The sequence below is a fragment of the Herpailurus yagouaroundi genome, unplaced genomic scaffold (genome assembly GCF_014898765.1).
Source record: "Herpailurus yagouaroundi ecotype Mexico unplaced genomic scaffold, PumYag 28, whole genome shotgun sequence".
Taxonomy (NCBI): Eukaryota; Metazoa; Chordata; class Mammalia; order Carnivora; family Felidae; genus Herpailurus; species Herpailurus yagouaroundi.
In genome coordinates, this window is record NW_024412376.1 from 79,206,335 (window position 1) to 79,227,996 (window position 21,662).

A 21,662-nucleotide genomic window follows, 5' to 3' on the forward strand; every position below is an offset into this window, starting at 1 on the left:
GGGGGGGGGAGAGGGGCAGAGAGGGAAACACAGAATCTGAAGGAGGCTCCAGGCTCTGAGTTGTCAGCAGAGAGCCCCACATAGGGCTCAAACCCACGAACCATGAGATCATGAACTGAGCCAAAGTTGGCCACTTAACCAACTGGGCCACCCAGGCACCCCAAGAATGTTCATATATTCTGTAAAAGACTCATTTCCTAAATTTTTCCCTTCCATTGACCAATGTTTTATTCACCAAAAAATATCACTTGCTTGGTGCTTCTTTTTTTTTTTTTTTTTTTAATTTTTTTTTTTCAACGTTTATTTATTTTTGGGACAGAGAGAGACAGAGCATGAACAGGGGAGGGGCAGAGAGAGAGAGAGGGAGACACAGAATCGGAAACAGGCTCCAGGCTCTGAGCCATCCGCCCAGAGCCCGATGCGGGGCTCGAACTCACGGACCGCGAGATCGTGACCTGGCTGAAGTCGGACGCTTAACCGACTGCGCCACCCAGGTGCCCCTTGCTTGGTGCTTCTTACAGTCGTCGGCATGAACTGAAACAAAGGGGGTATGCAGGTAGTGAAGCACACAGACAGCTGGATAAATACATGGCTGGGTTGTGCCCGGCGACCTAGTACTCTTTCACAATGGCTGGAGAGCACAGGAGCCCGTGAGAAGAATCGGCCACACAAATAAGCAGGAAATCTCTTAAAAGATACTTTGGCCCAGCACTTTCTATTAAATATATTTTCCCAAGGAATATGACATTAATGTATAACTTGCACTCATAAATGAGGTTTCCCAAATAGTCAAGTATACTGTTACCCCCCCCCAAAAAAAAGAAAAGTAAACACAGTGAAGTAAATGTAAATATTATCATACACACCTCCCACTGCCAGACTTCTTCCAAAGAGTGAACTATAGCAAAATGTAAGCACTATTTATTAAAGGTAGGTTTGCAAATTCCATTTCTGTACAATGGTGGCTACCATGACATTACCCAGGCCAGTTTTGGCATTTGTTGTGGGACAAAAAGATTGAAGATAACACGGTCTTAAATTCTTTCTGTGGTGACGGGTTTGGTTCATTGGAAGACAATGGTACATCTGTAACTTTCCTAATATTCTTTTTCGTTTTTAAGGTTTACTTATTTTAAGATAGTGAGAAACAGAGTGTGACTAGGACAGGGGCAGAGAGAGACGACACACAGAATCCGAAACAGGCTCCAGGCTCTGAGCTGTCAGCACAGAGCTTGACACGGCGGCTCGAACTCAGGAACCGTGAGATCATGGCCTGAGCTGAAGTCGGATGCTTAAACTATTGAGCCCCCCAGGAGCCCCACTCTCCTAATGCTCTGAAGTCTCGTTCTGGAGGCAAAACCTAGGGGATTTTGAGAGACTACAGAGTGGAGATGAGTGACGGGGGTTTTATGAGGCAGTCTCCTGCCTCTCTCCCCCCTGCCCGCCCCCTTTCTTTCCCTCTCCAGATGAAGAACATACACATTATAGCTTTAAATAACCAGAAAGAAGCAAATAAAAGGACTGGAGAGGAGTTTCTGAAATTTCCTTAACCACTTTAGAGAAAATTCTTAGCCATATAACTGATCACTAGCAAAAAGAAAAGAGTTTCTGGGATTCACAGAAATAAGCCCTTGTCTGCCAAAGCTTTCATCCATAGGAAGAATCTAAAATGTTCAAAAGACAGCCCTTTGGGATGACAGTAAAGAGCAGAATTGGGAAAAATTAAATCTCTCATGAAAGTGGAACATGGACACAGCGACAGCATTCAGCAAGGAGCCCAATTTACATGCCTCACCTATTTCTCCAGCAGTTTCAGAACACGTCAAAGCACTGCCTGGTGCAATCCAGGGAGAACAGAGTATTTAAAAGATTGTTCTTTTCTAAGTATGACCACAAGGATGATAACACAACTTTTCCCGAGCAAGAGAAAGCATGACAGGTTCTGTTCTCTTTCCCTCTTCTGAGCCAAGGACGCCATAAAGCGTAGCCCTGTCAGGAACACTCCAGAGCAGGCAGTGAACAGACCCAGTGGTGGGTGAGCAGGCCACCCAATGAGTGAGAAGACCACCTGGTGGTTGATCAGGTTACCCGGTGGGTGAGCAGACTACCCGATAGGGCTGCTGGCACTGAGCACAGCACGAACACCCAGGGAGGTGCAGAATCCCACCTGCTCTGCGGGACAAGTGTCGATGCCCTCAGGCCAAAGAAATCACTTTAGAGGAAAAAAAAAAAAAGCTTTTATTTTTGGTATGTATCAGACACGACACCTGTTTCCCACCCAGACAGACTCATCTCTCAAAAGGCTGTTGTCACTATATGCACAGCTAGGAAGTCGAGGGGATCCTGTCTCTCTTTTGACATCACAACTGTTCACCTGGTCACTATCAACACCTAAATGAAACAGGATATTCCAATTACTTGGTAAAAAGTAAAGGATATGCCAAGTAGCAGCTTTCCATTTGTATTTTCTCTACTCACCTAATGGCTCTCACTTGCAAGCCAATTTGGTTCAAAATGATCCAGTTAGCCAAAAATAGTATTAAAATTATAACGAACCATAATAAAAGGCTTCAGAAAAATACAGACTCAGAACTGGAACAGAAAATAGGGCTGTATTTTTATGAATTAAGTATGTGGTATTATTATCATATAACTGAATTCAACAACATCAACAGAAGTAGTAAGAGCAACTATGTATTGAGTTTTTATCATATGCCAAGCACTATGGTATGAGTTTTACATGCACCCTGTCATCTAATTTTCTCAACAGCTCAATGAGGTAGATACTATTATTGTCCCCATTTATAGGTAAGGAAACAAAGGCATGGGAAGATTTAGTGATATGCCCCAAATCACAGAGTGGCTGAACACAATACTTTTCATTACAACACTACAGGCAACTGTATATACAACTTAGCATTTTTTGATTTCTGACTTTGGTCACGTTCACCAAGAATTCATTTTGTCCCTTCCAGAGAGAACTATTTCTTCTTTACCAGCCACCATAAAATCAAATTAAAATATAAATCAAAAATCTTGAAAACTTTCAGAATTCACAGCCCCAAATCCTGACCAGTAAGCAGTGACAACTCATTCCTTCAAAACACTAGCAGGAATTTAATCCTCAGGGAGATGTCAGGCATCTTCTCAGGGTCTCTGTGGGCCTTGCTGTTTACCAGACAGCAAACTAGTTTGAAGACCTTTTCGCCCCTCAGCAGAAACAATCTTTTTACTCATTACCACATAGAATCAGAAGAGAGATCCTATTTTCATAACTAAGAACAACGTGATGGCACCAGCCACAGACTCTGTAAAAACCCACAGAAGGAAGAGAAGGAAATGGTACACAGCAGGCAGCAAAGCAGCAATGAAGAAAATGGAAACAATTTTCTTCTTACTGCATGGTACTTGGAATTTCAACACATTCTCATGGTCTAGGATAACATAGAAACAATGAGTCTGGTTCTCTGATAAGGCCACTCATAAGAGCAACTGATACACATTACATTCTATTCTGTAATCTTTATTCTGCGACATTTTCCTTCTTTATGTGGCCCAGATGCTACATGCTACATTTTAGGCACAATTGCTATATTTGAAACATTCCACATCTGGCTAATTCTGTTCCACTGGCTGGAGCTACCATTAAGGCTTAGAGAGCCCTGTTACTCAGTGTGGTCAGCAGATCAACAGCATTACCTGCAAACTTGTTAAAAATGCACAATCTCAGGTCCTCCCCTAGACCCAATAAACCCAAGTTTTCACTTTAACCAAGTTCCATGTGACTTATATACACATTGAGGACAGAGAAGTACTTCCTTAGAAAGTCTGATTTAGCAAATGTGTGGTGAGGATTAGGAATCTACATCTTAAATAAGCACCCTAGGTTACTCCGGTTCCAAGGAGCTTCTGAAAAAAAAAATTTGCTTCCTGATCCAACTGGTATCATATTCCTTGTGGTAATCCAAGCTTTCTAGCTAAAACTGGACATATCTGACACACTCAATTCTAAAGACAATTCTGAAAGGTTAAAAATAGAATAAAACGTTTAATGCATCTTTAAAAACCAGGATGTTCTAAATAAAATTATATGATTGAAAATGAGAATCCCATGGGGTATTTTTCCAAAACACACAACTCACTCTCTTGCTGGGGAGAGTGGATTCTATGACCACTGACACCTCTCTGAAGGAATCACTCTGGGAATACATTACAGCGACCAACAGCAGTGGGAATGGGACGATGAAACATCACTAAGGACAACAAAAAGACACGGAAAAGTGTGCCTGGGTGGCTCAGCTGGTTAAGAGTCCCACTCTTGATTTTGGCTCAGGTCATGATCTTACCACTCAGGAGATAGAGGCCCCCAACCCCCACCCCAGGCTCCTGATGGGCTTGAGCCTGCTTAAAATTCTCTCTCTCCTTCTTCCTCTCATCCTCCCAGGCAGGAGTGTGCACACACTCATTCATATACTCATATGTGTGTGTGTATGCGTGTGTGTGTGTGTATATATATACATGTATGTATACATATGTATGTATACACATGTATACATATGTATGTATACATATGTATATATGTATACTTTTTAAAATATTTTTTAAAAGACAAGTTACCCCAAATATCATAAACTGGATAGATTCACAATTACTAATTTGTTTTTCTTCCAAACTTTTATATTCATCCAGACATATGCAGACATGTATTTTATACCTAATTGGGGTCAAATGATATGTACACTTCTGTATATTCTTTTCACTTAAGCTTTTTATAACATCAGCATTTTCCCAAGGCATTAAATATTTCTCAAAAAAAAAAAAAAACACTGTTGCATAACAATTCATTGTATTACTAGACTAGAATGCATTTCCCCCTAAGTTCCTTTACTTCAGGTTCTACATAGAGTTTTTATTAATTTTATTTATTTATTTTTTGCTTTGGATAGCTCCTACCTGCTCTGATACCAGATTTTTGTCTTTGGTGCTAGGTCTCCAACTTTCTAGCAATTTCCTGCAGCATATCTCTGGGTCCAAACAGGTGTCCCACCAATTAAATCTGCTTTTCTTGCTCTCAGTCTGCCCAGCATCTGTCTCCCCAACCCTCCCCCCAACCTCCACCAGGCTCTTCCAGAGTCAAAGATAAACCCATTGGTCTCAGAAACTACGCAGATGAGAGATAATGTAATTTGTCCAAAGGTGTCTAACTCGTAAATAATAGAGGTAAGAATCGAAATCAGATCTTCTGATTCAATGTATATTCTCCTTTTTTTTTTTTTTTAATTTTTTTTCAACGTTTATTTATTTTTGGGACAGAGAGAGACAGAGCATGAATGGGGGAGGGGCAGAGAGAGAGGGAGACACAGAATCGGAAACAGCCTCCAGGCTCTGAGCCGTCAGCCCAGAGCCTGACGCGGGGCTCGAACTCACAGACCGTGAGATCGTGACCTGGCTGAAGTCGGACGCTTAACCGACTGCGCCACCCAGGCGCCCCTCAATGTATATTCTCCTTAGCAGCAGTTAAAAACTCCTCAATTTCACGTTTCAATCTTGTTTTCCTATTTCCTTTCAATCAATGCCTTTTCACTATTTCCCTACATCATACTCAAAAAGAGGTATATTAGAGTTTTCTAGACAATGTTTGTTTTCAATGACTATAGTAAGGTGTATCAGGGTAACAGAGAGACCATAATCTGAAATCAACTTTGATCATCTGGAGACAAACTATCAGAACCAACAAGTTAAATTTAGCTAGTTCAAGCATTTGAAGAATAACACAGATTGAAAAAAGTTGACTACAGCATAAAATTTTATTTCATTCCACTCAAATATTTTTGAGTGCCTACTATGTACCAGGCATTGTGTGATTATTTTTGGGGGATAAAACAGCTGCCCATAATCTGCACGACAACATACTTGGCAACAGAGGGAAATGATTTAGATTAGAAAAATGTGGTTAAAGAAACTCTCCTTGCAATCAATATTGGGTCATATCTGACTATCTTTGGACCCCATAGTTTGAGACAGATTTGAGAAAGAAGGTTCAAAGGGCAACCCAAAAAGACTAAAAGTGGGTTGAAAAACAATTATTTCTAAGAAAAGGTTTATGAAACAGAAATTACTGAGCCCAAAAAAGAAACAGCTGAGTAATTTCCTGAGCGTGTTCTTTTAATACATGGAGTATGGGGTCTGGAGACATTGACCAGCTGTGTCCATCAGCCATAATTACCTGACAATACTGAAGTGGTGTGAACTGTAATTTCAAGAATTTATATTAAAGAGAGAATATCCCAACAGTAAGGCGGGTTACTGTGAGAGACTTTAGTTACCATTAGAGATTTTGAATGTAAGGGGGATGATTTGTTTTAAGCCTCCTAAGGATATCACTCTTGGGTAATTAACTGATATTCACCTAGCTGAAAGATTTTAGGCCCCAAATTAAAATGTGAAATGGCTATATTATAATTCTTCCATCCCGATTGCTTATTTGAAGTTAAAATTTTTCTTTTTCTGTTTTGAACCTCTTTCTTTCTAGGAGTAGTAATGGGACAAAAATTCCAGCTTCAACGGTATTTTGTTTATATCTACAAGAAATGTTGTTTTTAAAAAATGTGTGTGCCCTCTTACAGGCCAACTTTCAAATAATAAAGGTATAAAGCAAAAATTATTTGAGCAAGTCTCAGAAGCTAGGAAATAAAGGCTTTGAGTCATTATCTCTAAACTGACATCATCTTTCTTCTCATTAACATTCAATTTTCAGGTTTAATATTCCACTGAATAGAATACCAATCTCTAAAATGAAAGGATGAAGGGAAGAAAGAGAGGGAAAAATGGTGGAAGCACCACGGTAAAAAAAAAAAGCGAGAGAAAAAGGAAAGAAACAATGTTTTAATTCATAAATACAGATTAAACGTGTTGTTACACTAAACTAGCTTTTGTATGGATAACGCACAATGATTATTTTATGTTAAAATGCTTTCAGTGATCAATTCATTCCTTTGTTCCACAAATGGTGTTCAAGTGTCAATTATGTGCCAGGCATCATTCTAGGTTCTTGAGATACACCAATGAACAAAACAAAGATCCCTGTCCTCAAAAAGTTTGTATTCTAGTAGGGAGATACAATGGACATGATAAATAAGTAAATAATACGGTATAGTAGAAGGTGATAAATGCTACTAAAAAGAGAAAAACAGTAGAAAGCTGTGCTGGTGGTGGCTGGTAGAGGTCACAATTGAATACAGGGGTCAGGGTGGCTTCACTGATAAGCTGATACCTGCGTGAAGAGGTGAGAAAGTAAGCCGAGCTGAGGGCTAGGGGAAGAGTGTTCTAGGGAGAGGGATTGGTTGCAGCAAAAGTTCTCCAGTCTGAGGATCAGTGAGGAGGCACAAGTGGAGTCAATGAGGGCACAGTTGAGGAGATGAGAGCCTTTAGGACTCTGTGACACACTGGGAGGGCTTACGGTCTTATGGAACCAATTGCTTGCTGATGCAGAGCTTTGAATGACATCTCATTTATATTTAAATTTTTTAAATGTTTATTTATTTTTGAGAGACAGAGAGAGAGAGAGACAGAACATGAGTGGGGTAGGGACAGAGAGAGAGGAAAACACAGAATCCAAAGCAGGCTCCAGGCTCTGAGCTGCGAGCACAGATCCCAATGCAGGGCTTGAACTCACAGACTGTGAGATCATGACCTGAGCCAAAGTCGGATGCTTAACTGCTTAACAGACTGAGCCATCCAGGTGCCGCGTCATTTATATTTTAAAAGATCCCTCTAGCAAGGTACCAAGGGTGGCTCATTCAGCTAAGTGGTTCAGGTCATGATCGTGTGGTTTGTTAAGTCTGAGCCCTGGATAGGGCTCTCTGCTGTCAGCACAGAGCCTGCTTTGGATCCTCTGTCCCCTACTCTCTCTGCCCTTTCCCTACTCATTTTCTCTTTCGCTTTCTCTCTCTCTCAAAAATAAATAAACATTAAAAAAACAAAGATAAAAGATCCCTCTAGGTGCTGGGTTGAGAAGAGACCATGGAGGGACCAGGGTAGAAGCAAGGAGACCTGTTGGAAGGCTCCGGTGGTGTAGGTCCATGCTTTCTCACCCATAAAGCTGAAATCCACAGACTGTTTCTGTAACTCATCAGGTGGCAAAAGTAACCTACACTTAAGCAAACTGTCTTTGGCAGCCAAATTAGTGTAAATATTCCTATGTTTCACTGTAGAAACATTAACCTGCCTTGGTATACATATTTACCTTATTACTTCTCTAAAATGTAAAAAAATCTGTATTCCACAAATCATCTAGATGAAGGAATTCAGACCTGTACTCCAGGGGAAGAATGGCTTGGGTCAGGGTAGCTGTGCTGGAGATGGTGAGAGGTGGTCCCACTTTAGATAGTATTTGAAGGTAAGGCTAACAGCATTACCATACAGATTGAATGTGGGTATACAAAGAGTAATTTAAGATGATTCTAAGTTCTTCGGTCTTAGCAACTAGTAGGATGGAGGTGACATCTCCCGAGTGAGAAAGACCATGGGTGGAATGTATTTGGGCTGACGATCAGAAACAAGTAGCTGTGCGGAATTTGACACATGTATTTCTGTCCAACTGGAAAGGTTAGGCAGGTGGATATACAAATCTAGAGCTGGGGGAAAAGTTGGGCTACAGATGTATTTGCATTATAATTTTTTTTCCTTGATTTCCTTTTAAAATATCTTTAGTCTTTTCTCAGGGGGAGAAAAGACACACACACACACACAGAATAAAGAAAAGCTCTGTTGAACAACCTTTTCCATTAAACAAATATATATCTTTCAATGTAAAGAAAAATACAATTGAAGTATAGGGCTGTTTGGAGATTGCCTAACAGCAGTTGTAAATAGTATCACCTGACAATTTATGAAATGAGAAGAGCCAAGTTCTATTCTCAGATCCGTGGAGAGAAGAAGGACGGTTTCAAGAAATTATTTGCCAGATGTAAAGAAAATATTCAACGAAGAGATGGTGTTGAACTAAACAGTGCTAAGGTTCCTTTCTGTTTTGACAGTGAATAAACACTAGTTGTTTGCCCTGAGTTAAAAACTTAGAATCCTCCCCTTTTTCAGAAAATATGCTATAATCACAAGAGAGCAAATTAAGAAGTGTCCAAAATACCCTCCTACGTGCTAACGGTAACCAGCAGCTATAGCTGAAGATGAAATGAGGGTGAAATCTAATTTGGGGCAATAGTGTCTAGAGGCAGCAATGCTATCTGTGGAATGCAACCACCTTGGCATCCGATCAAAGTAATTCTTTTCCAGGGCATGTCTTTAAGACCACACTCTCTTAGAACGAGTGCTCTCAAACATCATCAGAACCCATGTCTCCCCAATTGTATCCTGCTAAATTCGATCGGTGAACTCGATTGGATTGCTTATTTTTAATTCACATGTGTGTTGATACAGAGAGGAATAATGGAAAGAAAGACATACTTTTTAAAAAGAGAAAAAATTAAAGGCTCAGAAAGATGTTGATACCTATGTTATTACGGTGTCTTTTTATATTACGTAGCCAAGTTTTTACGACCCTACGTTAAGGCAAAAGAATAACAGAAGTACTGTATGTACTTTAAGCACCCACGAATAAAGATCCCACTGTATGATCTCAAAGAGATGAAAACAAAACAATGTAGAGGAGTAAAATAGAGAGAGACACTGCAGAGACAAAGAGGAAAGGAGGGCAAGAGAAAGGGAAAGAGTAGAAAAATTACAAATATATTACTTTCAAGTAAAAGATATGTGCATATTAGATCTACCATCTGATTCCTCTAAAAATTATATTTATTGCCCAAAACACACACAATTACAACTACATCAGAATTAGAGAATCTCAATCTCTCTTTAAATGGACAATGACCTAGAAGGAAAATTTGAGAGTCACACACAAGCAAAGAGAAACATCTTCTCTTTTAAAAAGATCATGGGTGGCGCAGTCGGTTGGGCGTCCGACTTCAGCCAGGTCACGATCTCGCGGTCCGTGAGTTCGAGCCCCGCGTCGGGCTCTGGGCTGATGGCTCAGAGCCTGGAGCCTGTTTCCAATTCTGTGTCTCCCTCTCTCTGCCCCTCCCCCGTTCATGCTCTGTCTGTCTCTGTCCCAAAAATAAATAAAAACATTGAAAAAAAAAATTAAAAAAAAAAAAAAGATCATAAATGTCAGTATTCTTTTCACCTGGTAAACAACTGCAAAAGTATTCACTATAAGGGAGCAAGGTCTGGTTCCATCACGGAGGAATGGGAAAAGGAAAAGAAGAAACTAGTACCGGGAGAGGAGAAGAGGAGACAGGAGGAGTGAACACAAAGGTGGCTAAGAATAAGCACAGTGAAACGTGACAAATGGATAAATACAGGGTGAATATTTCCAAGTGGTAAAATTGCACATTTTGGTCTGGTCATAAGGCAACCTCTTCCTTCTTCAGAACTTGTGGCTTTACCTGTAGCCTCTATCTTCATGGGGGACACCATCCTTTACCCACTTACCCCTGAAAATCTGGGAGAACGATTCCAGATCCAACCACTGGTCACAGCGAACAGAAGGGGTAGCAGAAGGGGATTCTCCTCAATCCTTGACCCAACCCTCTGGTTTACTGGCACTTTATTGCCTATGCTAGGCTGCTTCCTACTCCTTTGCCTTTGGTGTGCTGTCTACATGAACTGCAGTGCCTCCCTTTTCTCACACTCTTTGCCCCTTTTCACTCAGGAGGCCCTCCTCACCCCAAATATGCCCTCAATAAATATTTGATTAGGTGCCCCTTCTATTTCCATAAAGTGCTACACAAATCTCTCTCACCGACACACTACCCCAGTTATCCTCAGGGTGACGATCTTTTCCCAACAAGATTATACATTTTCTGTTTTATCTTTGTAAATCCAATGCCTAATACAGGGCCTGGTACTCTAAAACACACTCAAAAATGTTCACTGATTAAATGAACGATTAGATTAAAAGTTAAATGGCACTGATATAGTAAGCTTCCCATCTCAGAGTTTTTGAGGAGATCTGAACATGTTAGGAGAATTCTCACACTGGATAGGAGCTATGACCCACTACATGACTTCATGATATTCCCTTCATTGCTACACACATTGTTATTTACCCAGCTGATTGCCTTTTATACAATTCTTTATAACATTTAACAATAAGGACACATGACTTATATTTTGTACAGCTAATTCTTTTTATAAGTTTCATTCTTACTCAAGGCATGACCTATGATTGAAATGTCATTATAAAGGGCTGATTAAAAATGTGCTTAATACAAAAGCCCCTGAGTAGCCAAAGCAATCCTGAGAAAGAAGAACAAAGCAGAAGGCATCACTCTGCCTGATTTCAAGCTATACTATAAAGCTGCAGTCATCAAAACAGTGTGGTGTTGGCATAAAAACAGATGCACAGACCAACAGAACAAAATCAACAGTGCAGGAATAAACTGAAGTATATGTGGTCAACTAATATTTGACAAGGGAACCAAGAATACTCAATGGAGAAAAGAGTCTTTTCGACAAATGGTGCTGGGAAAATTGGATATTCACATGCAAAAGAATGAAACTGGACCCTTATCTTATACAACACACACACATTAACTCAAAATTGATTAAATACTTGAATTTAAGGCCTGAAACTATGAAACTCTTAGAAGAAAACATAGGAAAAAGTTCCTTGACATGGGTCTTCGCAATGATTTTATTGGATATGACACCTAAAGCACAAGCAACAAAATAAAAAACAAGTGGGACTACATCAAATTGAAAAGCTTCTGCACAGCAAAAAAAGACCATCAACAAAGTGAAGACAAACTACGGACTGGAGAAAAATGCTTGCAAACAATGTATCTGGTAAGGGGTTAATATCTAAAATATACAGGGAACTCATACAACTCAACAGGAAAAAAACCCAAATGATCCAAATAAAAATGGGCATAGGTTGTGAACAGACATTTTTCCAAAAAGGACACACACATGGGCAATGCCAAATGAAAAGAGGCTCAACGTCCGTAATTATCAGGGAAATGCAACTTAAAACCTCTATGAGATACCACCTTGTGCCTATTAGAATGGCCACCATCAAAAAAGACAAGAGATAACAAATGCTGGCAAAGAGGTGGAGAAAAGTGAGCCCTTGGGGTACTGTTGGTGGGAATGTAAATTGGTGCAGCCCCCATGGAAAACAGTACGGAATTTCCTCAAAAATTAAAACTAGAATTACCATATGATCCAGCAATTCCACTTCTGGGTATTTATCCAAAGAAAATGAAAACACCATGTCAAAGAGATGTTCACAGCAGCATTATTTGCAATAGCCACAACATGGAAACAACCTCAGTGTCTATCAATGGATGGATGGATAAAGAAGGTGTGGTATAAATACACAATGGAATATATACACAATTCAGCCTTTAAAAAATGAGAAAATCTTGCCATGTGAGACAATATGGATGCACCTTGAGGCATTATGCTAAATCAAGTAAGTCAGAGAAAGACAAATACCATACGACCTCACATATTATACTTAGAATCTTAAAAAAAAAAAAAAACTTACAAAAAATGATCAGATTTGTGGTTACCAGGTGTGGTGGGTAGGGGGGGAGAACTGGAGGAAAGTGGTCAAAAGGTACAAACCTCCAGTTATAAGATCAATAAGTACTAGGGATATAATGTACAATGTTATGACTACAGTTAACACTGCTATTGGATTTATATGAAAGTTGTTATGAAAATAAATCCTAAAAGTTCTCATCACAGAAAAATTTTTTTCTTATATACCTATATGAGATGATGGATGTTAACTAAACTTACTGTGGTAATCATTTCACGATCTATGTAAGTCAAGCCATTACACTGTATTCCTTAAACGTATATAGCCCTGTATGTCAATTATAGTTCAATAAAACTGGAAAAAAACCCAAAATGTGCTAACATTTATATGACTTACTGAACACATCTCCTCTGGGCTTCTGAGGATCTGTCTGTATCCTGTTGTCAACTGTAATCCATCTTGGAGATGTAGTGGCAACTGGCAGTACAGTTGTTAGTCTGGTGCTTGGTCTTTCCGGGGTTGTTATTGGTGATGTTCCGAATTCTGTGGATGGCGGTGGGGTTGGCTGCGGTGTTGGCTCTGGTGTAGGTCTTATTGTTGGCTTAAAAGTGGGCCTGTTGGTAGCAGGAGGAATATATGGTGTCTTCAGAGGCCACCTAGTACTTCCAACGTCAGGAATCCAATTACTGTGTCCTCCGTCACCCTTTGAAATAGTACCATTTCCCTTTGGTACATGAATTGGACCTGATGGCTCAATCATGACTTTTGGAATATCTGAAAGAGTCAAAGAATTTAAATTAGTGTGTGACCATCTCTCTCTAAAAGCTTAGTTGTGCAGGGGCGCCTGGGTGGCTCAGTTGCTTAAATGTCTGACTCTTGATTTCAACTCAAGTCATGATCGCACACTTTGTGAGTTCAAGCCCCATGTCGGGCTCTGAACTGACAGAGCAGAGCCTGCTTGGGATTCTCGCTCTCTGCCCCTCCCCCCACTTCTCTCACATGTGTGCTCTCTCTCTTTCAAAATAAATAAACATTAAAAAAAAAAAGGTCAGTTTTGGAATCAAATTGTGAAAAACACATTAGCATATCTAATGTCAACTAGGCTTACTTTTCACATGTAGAATATTCCCTTACTGTAAGTCATACTTTTCCAAATAACAACTGTGTGTATATGTATTTGATATATACATATGTATTCATACACACATATATCCATCCTGCAGATATATGCAGAAGTTATATTGGTATTTCTGTAAGGGATATGTATTATTTAAAACACAAAGAATTTCAAGCCTCTGTGAAATGGAAATAGACATCACTGAGATTTTTTTAAAAGCAGAAACATTCTAAATTTTTTAAAATATGAGAAATGTATGTTGAGAGTCTATGTTAAGTGTCCCTATGGCACACCCATATAATAAAATCGTGTTTCAAACTGTCTAAAGACTAATACTTTTCCATACTCTATATAAATTCAACTCATGCAAAACATTTTCTTCCTTCTTTCCCTCCTCCTTTCCCTCCTTCTTTCCTTCCTTCCTTCTTTTATTTTCATTTAAATTTTAGTTAACATACAGGGCAATACTGGTTTCAGGAGTAGATTTAAGTGATTTAACACTTACATACGACACCCAGTGCTCATCACAAGTGCCCTCCTTGGTACCCATCACCCACCTAGCCTATTCCCCCACCCACTTCCCTCCGTCAATCTTCAGTTTATTCTCTATTACTAAGAATCTCTTGTGGTTAGTTTTTCTCTCTTCTCTTCCTACCCCTTCCCATATGTTCATCTGTTTTCATGCAAAGTGTTTTCATTAAATGTTCTGTATATTTTTAAACTTGGTTTGCTTTCCCCCTTACTAATTTATACTATCACTTAAAAAAATTCAGAGGTCACTGTGATTATCTGTGGAATCTTTTTTTTTTTGTGCTTATCTTCACCAAAAGGAATTAATAGTTAATCTTCCTGGAATGATACACTCATTCCAGGCTGGGAGTATGACTACATGACCCTTCAAAAATTCCTTAATCCCCATGATTTTATGGCTCATGATTTTCAGTAAATATTTTACTCCAAAAATTTAAAAATTATCTATTGTCACATGAACTATATACAAGATTATGGTCTTTGATTTGTAAAACTTGCTCTTGGAGGTTATTTTTTTCATGTTTATCAACTAACATAGCCATACTCCAAGCAGAGCTTGTAAGAATTGAGCTTGTAAGAATTTAAAAAGCAAAAACAGTTCTAAATTTAGAGTAAATAAATATCAGAATGATTTTTTAATAGAATTTGGAGACATAAAACAGAGGAACAAAAGACGTAGAATATATTCATATTTTCTCCCTGTCATAATCTAATGTTAATGACAAACTTTTATTTCTGATTATAACAATATCTGATTTTCAGAGAGAGCTCCATAATTTCTTGCCAGCCAAACAGAGACTATTGAGAAGTTTTAGCCCAGGAATTGAATGCTTTTAAGATTAGAATGTATTACTGCATTGGGGTGCCTGGGTGGCTCAGTCAGTTAAGTGTCTGACTCTTGATTTCAGCTCAGGTCATGATCTCATGGTTCATGGGATCGAACCCCATTGTGATTCTGTACTGACAGTGCAGAGCCTGCTTGGGATTCTCTCTCTCCTCTCTCTGACCCCTCCTCTGCTCCTGTTCTCTCTCTCTCCCTCTCTCAAAATAAATAAACATTAAAAAAAAAAGGAATGTTTACTGAGTCATTAATTTTTTAAAATACCTGAGTAAAGTGATTTGATTGCAGAAAATAGACTATATTATTAGCTACAAAAATGATACTTTCTTGATAATTAATCTAGTTCCTCATCTTCCCCAATAACTGCCTTTGTGCAATTCCATATATCCTGCTAGAATTGAAAGGTGGGAGATAAGCACTACTTACACACACAACTCAGTCCATCGCCCTGGTATCCATCTTTACATTTACACTTGTAGGACCCGTGCAAGTTGTAACATCGAGCGAAGCGGCTGCACTGATACTGACCAAGGGAACATTCATCTATATCTGCATCAGGAAGTGGGAAAACAAGGGAGTTTATCCGGGAGAGGAATATGATGGCAGCAAAACTATATAGAATCTCCAAAAAATTTTTTTTGAAAGGTCCGTGTAAAATCAGCAGATACACGGGAGAAATAAAGCACATGTACATCCAGGACTACCAGTGGTTGAACTGGACTTCTGCTTAATGTAAGGCCGGTACCCTCCCCTGCGTCTAACATCCCAATCACCAGCCCAGTTAAAAAAGCTTCCCGCACCACAGGAAGAAACAAAACAAAATGACGGTCAGGGCTCATTACCGTGACATTGGTATTTGCCTGCAATGTACATGAGGTCGAAGCCTTTATGACACTTGCAGATGTAGCTCCCAAAAGTGTTGACACACTGCCTAAATCTAGGGCAGGACACTCTCCCGGTGGCACATTCATCAACATCTAGAAACATAAATCAATTGCGTCTCAGAGGAGCAGCATCGCCATGTTCAGATGCGATCGATTTTAAAATAAATGTCCACACACAGCTGCCTGGAACAGAGTGGCTCATCATAAATGTTATCCAGCTCGTTGCCCTGACAGGCACCATAAATTCCACACCTCCAAATTTCCATGCATCCTCCTGACCAAAGCTGTCCTGCTCTCGCACCATAGCTCAGCAGAGATTGCACCTGTATCCACTAGTTGCTCCAACTGGAAACAGGAAGCATCCTTGACAACCCTATTTCCCATAACCTCAAATCATCAGGCCCAGTTAATTCTACCTCTGAAAAGTGATCAGAACTCATCTAGTCTTCTCTTCACCCACTACCTCTACCCTAGTCCAAGCTGCAATCTTCTCGGTCAGACTGTTGCAAGAGCCTCGGAACCAGTGTTTTCCCTGCCAATCTTACCCCCTCCAGAGCACTCCCTCTCAACTGTCAAAATCTTTTATTAAAACATAAAATTGGGATATTACCATGCTTAAGACTCCTCAACTGTTTCCACTTGCTTCTTAAGTTAAATCCATTCCTCACAATGTCTGTGATCACCCTGCAATAACTATGTAGTCCTTATGTACCTCACCAGCTGTAACGCAAGCCACTGCCCCTCACGCTCACTCTGTACTGAAGCCACATTGGCCTTCTTTCTTTCTAAACCTCACACAGGCCAGCCTCTCTTCTTCCAGTGCAGTGCCCTGCACCATTTCTACCATTATTTTCTAAAATAGACCTTTTATGGTTTTCTCTTAATACCTCATATTAACATTTAGTATTGTTTGTAATTTTGTTGGATATTTGTTTCTTTTCTGTCTTCCCATTAGATTATCAGCTTTGTGAGGACCAAAATCTTGTCTGCCGTGTCCCCTACTATATATCCTAACACTTGGCACAGCACCTGAAATATAGAAAGTACTAAATAAATCTCTCTGGAATCACTCAATACCTCTATTCATTGAGAGCGTATTACATGCTAGGTACTCTGCTCAGCTCTTCGCATATATAATCCCATTCAATCCTTATAATGGTTCTACATGGCATTACTCCCATTTTAAAGATGAGGAGATTCAAGCTTGAAGAAAGGAAGTCTCTTGCCTAAGGCTACATATCAAGCACACAGCAGAGCTAGGTTTGAAATCAAAGCCCAGACGGTTAACCACAATCCTATACTGTTTTCCTAATTTACAAGAAAAAAATCTAACTCTTTAGCACAGCATATATAACCTATCCCTGCCTACCTATTCAGCTTTATCACTCATTCCTTCTTAACATTCTAGAAACACTGAGCTCCTTTGCCTTTCCTGAATATTGTGCTCTCTTAAACTTCAAAGTCTTTGCACATGTGGTTTCCTCTGCCCGAAGCTTCCCCCCGTCCCTCATTTTTAGGGAAATAAGGTGTCCATTCTCCATTCATAGAGAGAGGTCCTCTCCTGAGACACGTGCTATCTTCTGAAGGATAGCTACTTGCCTGATGTAGGTAACTGCCTCGTTTCCTTACTCCATCACCTTTCCCTTTGTCCTTTTATCCTAGAGAGGCTGCTGACAGAGACGCTTGATTTTACAACTCACCCATACAGGTCCTCCCATCAGGAGCCAGCTGTAGGCCAGGAGAGGGGCACTGGCACCGTATCTGTCCTTTGACAACATCACAGCCATACTGACAGTTTGCCATGGAGCACGTCAGGGCACCTGGAAAGAGCGTGACTGGCTGACTCAGAGAAGCAGAGGAAAAATTCTGTGACTGTTTTTTTAACTTGACACTGAATCAACAATGAAGACAAAAAGGCCTCAATTATCCAACAGTCTAAAGACAGTCGAAAACAGAGGGACAGAAAGACCTTACTCCCCCAGGGATCAAGAAGATTAAGAAGTGAACCAGCTCTGTTATCATCTGAGGAAGACCTTTAATGCATTTCAAAAATTAAAAGACAAAAGATGCTCAACATCGCTCCTCATCAGGGAAATACAAATCAAAACCACACTCAGATATCACCTCACACCAGTCAGAGTGGCCAAAATGAACAAATCAGGAGACTATAGATGCTGGCGAGGATATGGAGAAACGGGAACCCTCTTGTACTGTTGGTGGGAATGCAAACTGGTGCAGCCACTCTGGAAAACAGTGTGGCGGTTCCTCAAAAAATTAAAAATAGACCTACCCTATGACCCAGCAGTAGCACTGCTAGGGATTTACCCAAGGGATACAGGAGTACTGATGCACAGGGGCACTTGTACCCCAATGTTTATAGCAGCACTCTCAACAATAGCCAAATTGTGGAAAGAGCCTAAATGTCCATCAACTGATGAATGGATAAAGAAATTGTGGTTTATATACACAATGGAGTACTACGTGGCAATGAGAAAGAAGGAAATATGGCCCTTTGTAGCAACGTGGATGGAACTGGAGAGTGTGATGCTAAGTGAAATAAGCCATACAGAGAAACTTTCACTCTTATGTGGATCCTGAGCAACTTAACAGAAACCCATGGGGGAGGGAAAAGGGAAAAAAAAAACCAAAGAGGTTAGAGTGGGAGAGAGCCAAAGCATAAGAGACTCTTAAAAACTGAGAACAAACTGAGGGTTGAGCGCGAGCTCGTCCCCTGCCTGAAGGGGGCGATGGGTATTGAAGAGGGCATCTTTTGGGATGAGCACTGGGTGTTGTATGGAAACCAATTTGATAATAAATTTCATATATGAAAAAAATAAAAAATTAAAAATTAAAAGACAGGGCGCCTGGGTGGCGCAGTCGGTTAAGCGTCCGACTTCAGCCAGGTCACGATCTCGCGGTCCGTGAGTTCGAGCCCCGCGTCAGGCTCTGGGCTGATGGCTCAGAGCCTGGAGCCTGTTTCTGATTCTGTGTCTCCCTCTCTCTCTGCCCCTCCCCCATTCATGCTCTGTCTCTCTCTGTCCCAAAAATAAATAAACGTTGAAAAAAAAAATTAAAAAAAAAAAAATTAAAAGACAAATCTAAAACTTTACCTCACGTAGATTATCTGGAAAATTTTCCAGTGGCCAAGGAAAAGTGGAAGATTGAGGTAATTTTCCAGATTACTCATGCTAAATGCCAGTCTTAACTAAAACATCCAATTAACTTTCTCAATCTCCCACTAAATTTTTCTAGGAACATAAAACATCCCACTGAGGTGTACAATGTTGGAGGATTCCAGCATCACTGCCACATAGTATTAAACATGAATTCACCTAATTCTAAAGGTTCCATGCTAAATATGCAAAGCTAACTAAGATTAGCTCAACTTTTCTAATAAAATGCAACCCAGTTCAAGAGAGATAACAGGTAATTAACTAATTTATAATTAGCTAATTTAACAGGTAACTCAATAAAAATGAAAATCAAGTCATCAATTGTCATTATATAGGTCATTGTCATTATGGTATTATATAAACACCATCTCAATTCAATGTTCAGCCTACAGCCTTTGGGGCATTGTCCATCTTATAAACACATCCAAATGACAGTACGAAAACACGATACATTTCTTTCTCACAAAGACATGAAATCTACTTTCATGTTACTGTAATCATTTCTTTTTTTCAGTTGAAGTAGATTTTGTTTTTTAGAAAAGGGATATCTTAGTCTTTAGACGACTATAAAGAAATGTAAACGTGAAGTGAGAAGGTATTTATGAATGGTTTATACTCAATCAAGCGTTACTGGGTCCTCTGATGGATTCTCTACCATCTAACAGTTTAGTGTCTGTCCTTGTGAACAGCAACACAGTCCTCACATAGGTACGAATGCTCCTTTTCCGGCTAGAGCAGTTCTTTGCCCAGCTAGAAGACAGGCAAAAATGTGTTGGGGAAAAAACATTAGAAAACACATTTAAGTTTACAATTCTTGTTCTAAATACCACTTCCAAATCAGTTTAACGCGGACACCCATGGTAAAATAATGCTAGACACGTAAAAGGGCAATTTTTATTTTGATTTTCCATTCTTTAGGCACACATATAACTATATGCTCACATCCTGGTTAGGACAGCCTGGGAGGCTATTTTCACACACCCTATCAGAGCACCATGTGAAATCAAGCCAGAGCACTTATAAAACAGTTAAGATTCTTGACATACTTGAGCAGGACCCATCTGGCATGAGCATATATCCGTTGAGACAGTAGCACTTGTAGCTGCCGTAAGTGTTCATGCACCTGTGCTTGCAGGGTCGCGGCTTCAGGCCACACTCATTTAGATCTGGAAAGAATGGGGGTTGATGCAACAAAATGAGAAAACCTCAACACTAATATAAACCATTTAAAATACCTCTCTATATTAAAGAATAAATGAGAAAAGAAGGTCAAGCTACCGTAACCAGTAATTTCCATAAGAGATAGAGCTTCTTTACGCCATCTTAATTTTAAGGTTAATTTTACACTAGGGGTGACCAAGAACTTTCCATCAGTAATGACCTTATAACAATGAGAGGGCTGTGTGAATTTCTGGAACTTTGATTACAGAGTACTTGTCCACAAAGGACAATTTGAAAAATTCTCCTCACAGACACGTGCCTACCTGATCACCCCTAGAAAGAGCAGACGACTATCCGCCTCATGGGTAGAGGTGCCTACCACCTACCTGACTCCAATATCCTCCAAATATCTAGGTTTACTACCATCTTCACTTCTGATTATGTGATCTTGCTCTTTCAATCTCTTTCTGTTTTAAAAGATACTCTGTGAGCCTTTCTTAGTTTACAGGAAGTGTACAGATTTTAAAACAGGAGACTGCTTTGGCCTTTCCAAAGGAAAGCTCTATTTTCAGAGGATAAGAGCTCCATGAATTACAGTGATCACTAGTGTGGTTTCTCTTGTTCAGTTTTACAGATTCTCTACACTGATCTCAGATTAAAGAAGAAATTTCAGTTTCCTGCTTTACTGATGTATTCGGGTCACAAAATAAACAAAAAATCCTACCCTCCAACATGTTTTCATTGGGCAGTTAAGAAAGGTATATGGAAACACTACTGGATGATACATGGTGGACTACTATGTATTTTAGGTTTGTCCATTTAAATATCAACATAAAATTACTAAACTTCACATTGTAAGAATTTTCTAGCCCAAGGTGAATATTGCTTCAAGTGAACATAAAACTCATAGTGACAAAATGAAATACTAATGCCCAAAATACAGACTTCATTAAAAATAAATACGACCACATGTTTACTGTGTCTGGAACTATCAGCATAAGCACCTGATGAGATAAATTATCTATTAATTCATGTCATCAAATCAGAAATACAGGTATATCTAGTGACAAGGTGTTTTAACCTAATCGAATTTAAATCTGATCTGCTCGTTTACTGGTAATTTATAGATTTCATTTAATTAAACCACCAAATTACACTGCTTTTAAAACCACCTAATAGTTGTTACATCTACAAATGTTTTCATATCTTACTAACTTTCCAACATGGTCCTTTTTCTAACCTTAACACGACAGTGAGCAGGTCCCCAGCTGGGCAAAGCCTAGGAAGGTTAACTAAGGAAACCAGATGCCTTCATCATCTCCCATGCTTTCTTCAGTTTTCTACTTTATTGTCTCATGCCCGGTCAAGGGCATTCAAAACAGAATCATATTTT

General features: G+C 39.6%; 1 protein-coding gene across 6 annotated transcripts in view; it reads right to left on the reverse strand.

The window, feature by feature from the left end:
• NPNT (nephronectin) overlaps positions 1-21,662 on the reverse strand; it is an 84,688-nt gene that overhangs the window by 20,712 nt on the left and 42,314 nt on the right. For all 6 annotated transcript variants that reach the window (XM_040476908.1, XM_040476903.1, XM_040476876.1 and 3 more), the window contains 5 exons: positions 20,155-20,274; positions 17,636-17,755; positions 15,894-16,028; positions 15,478-15,600; positions 12,959-13,336 (listed from right to left, as the gene is read on the reverse strand). In XM_040476908.1, the coding sequence (XP_040332842.1) occupies positions 12,959-13,336; positions 15,478-15,600; positions 15,894-16,028; positions 17,636-17,755; positions 20,155-20,274 (876 nt within the window). The remainder of the gene's footprint in view (positions 1-12,958; positions 13,337-15,477; positions 15,601-15,893; positions 16,029-17,635; positions 17,756-20,154; positions 20,275-21,662) is intronic.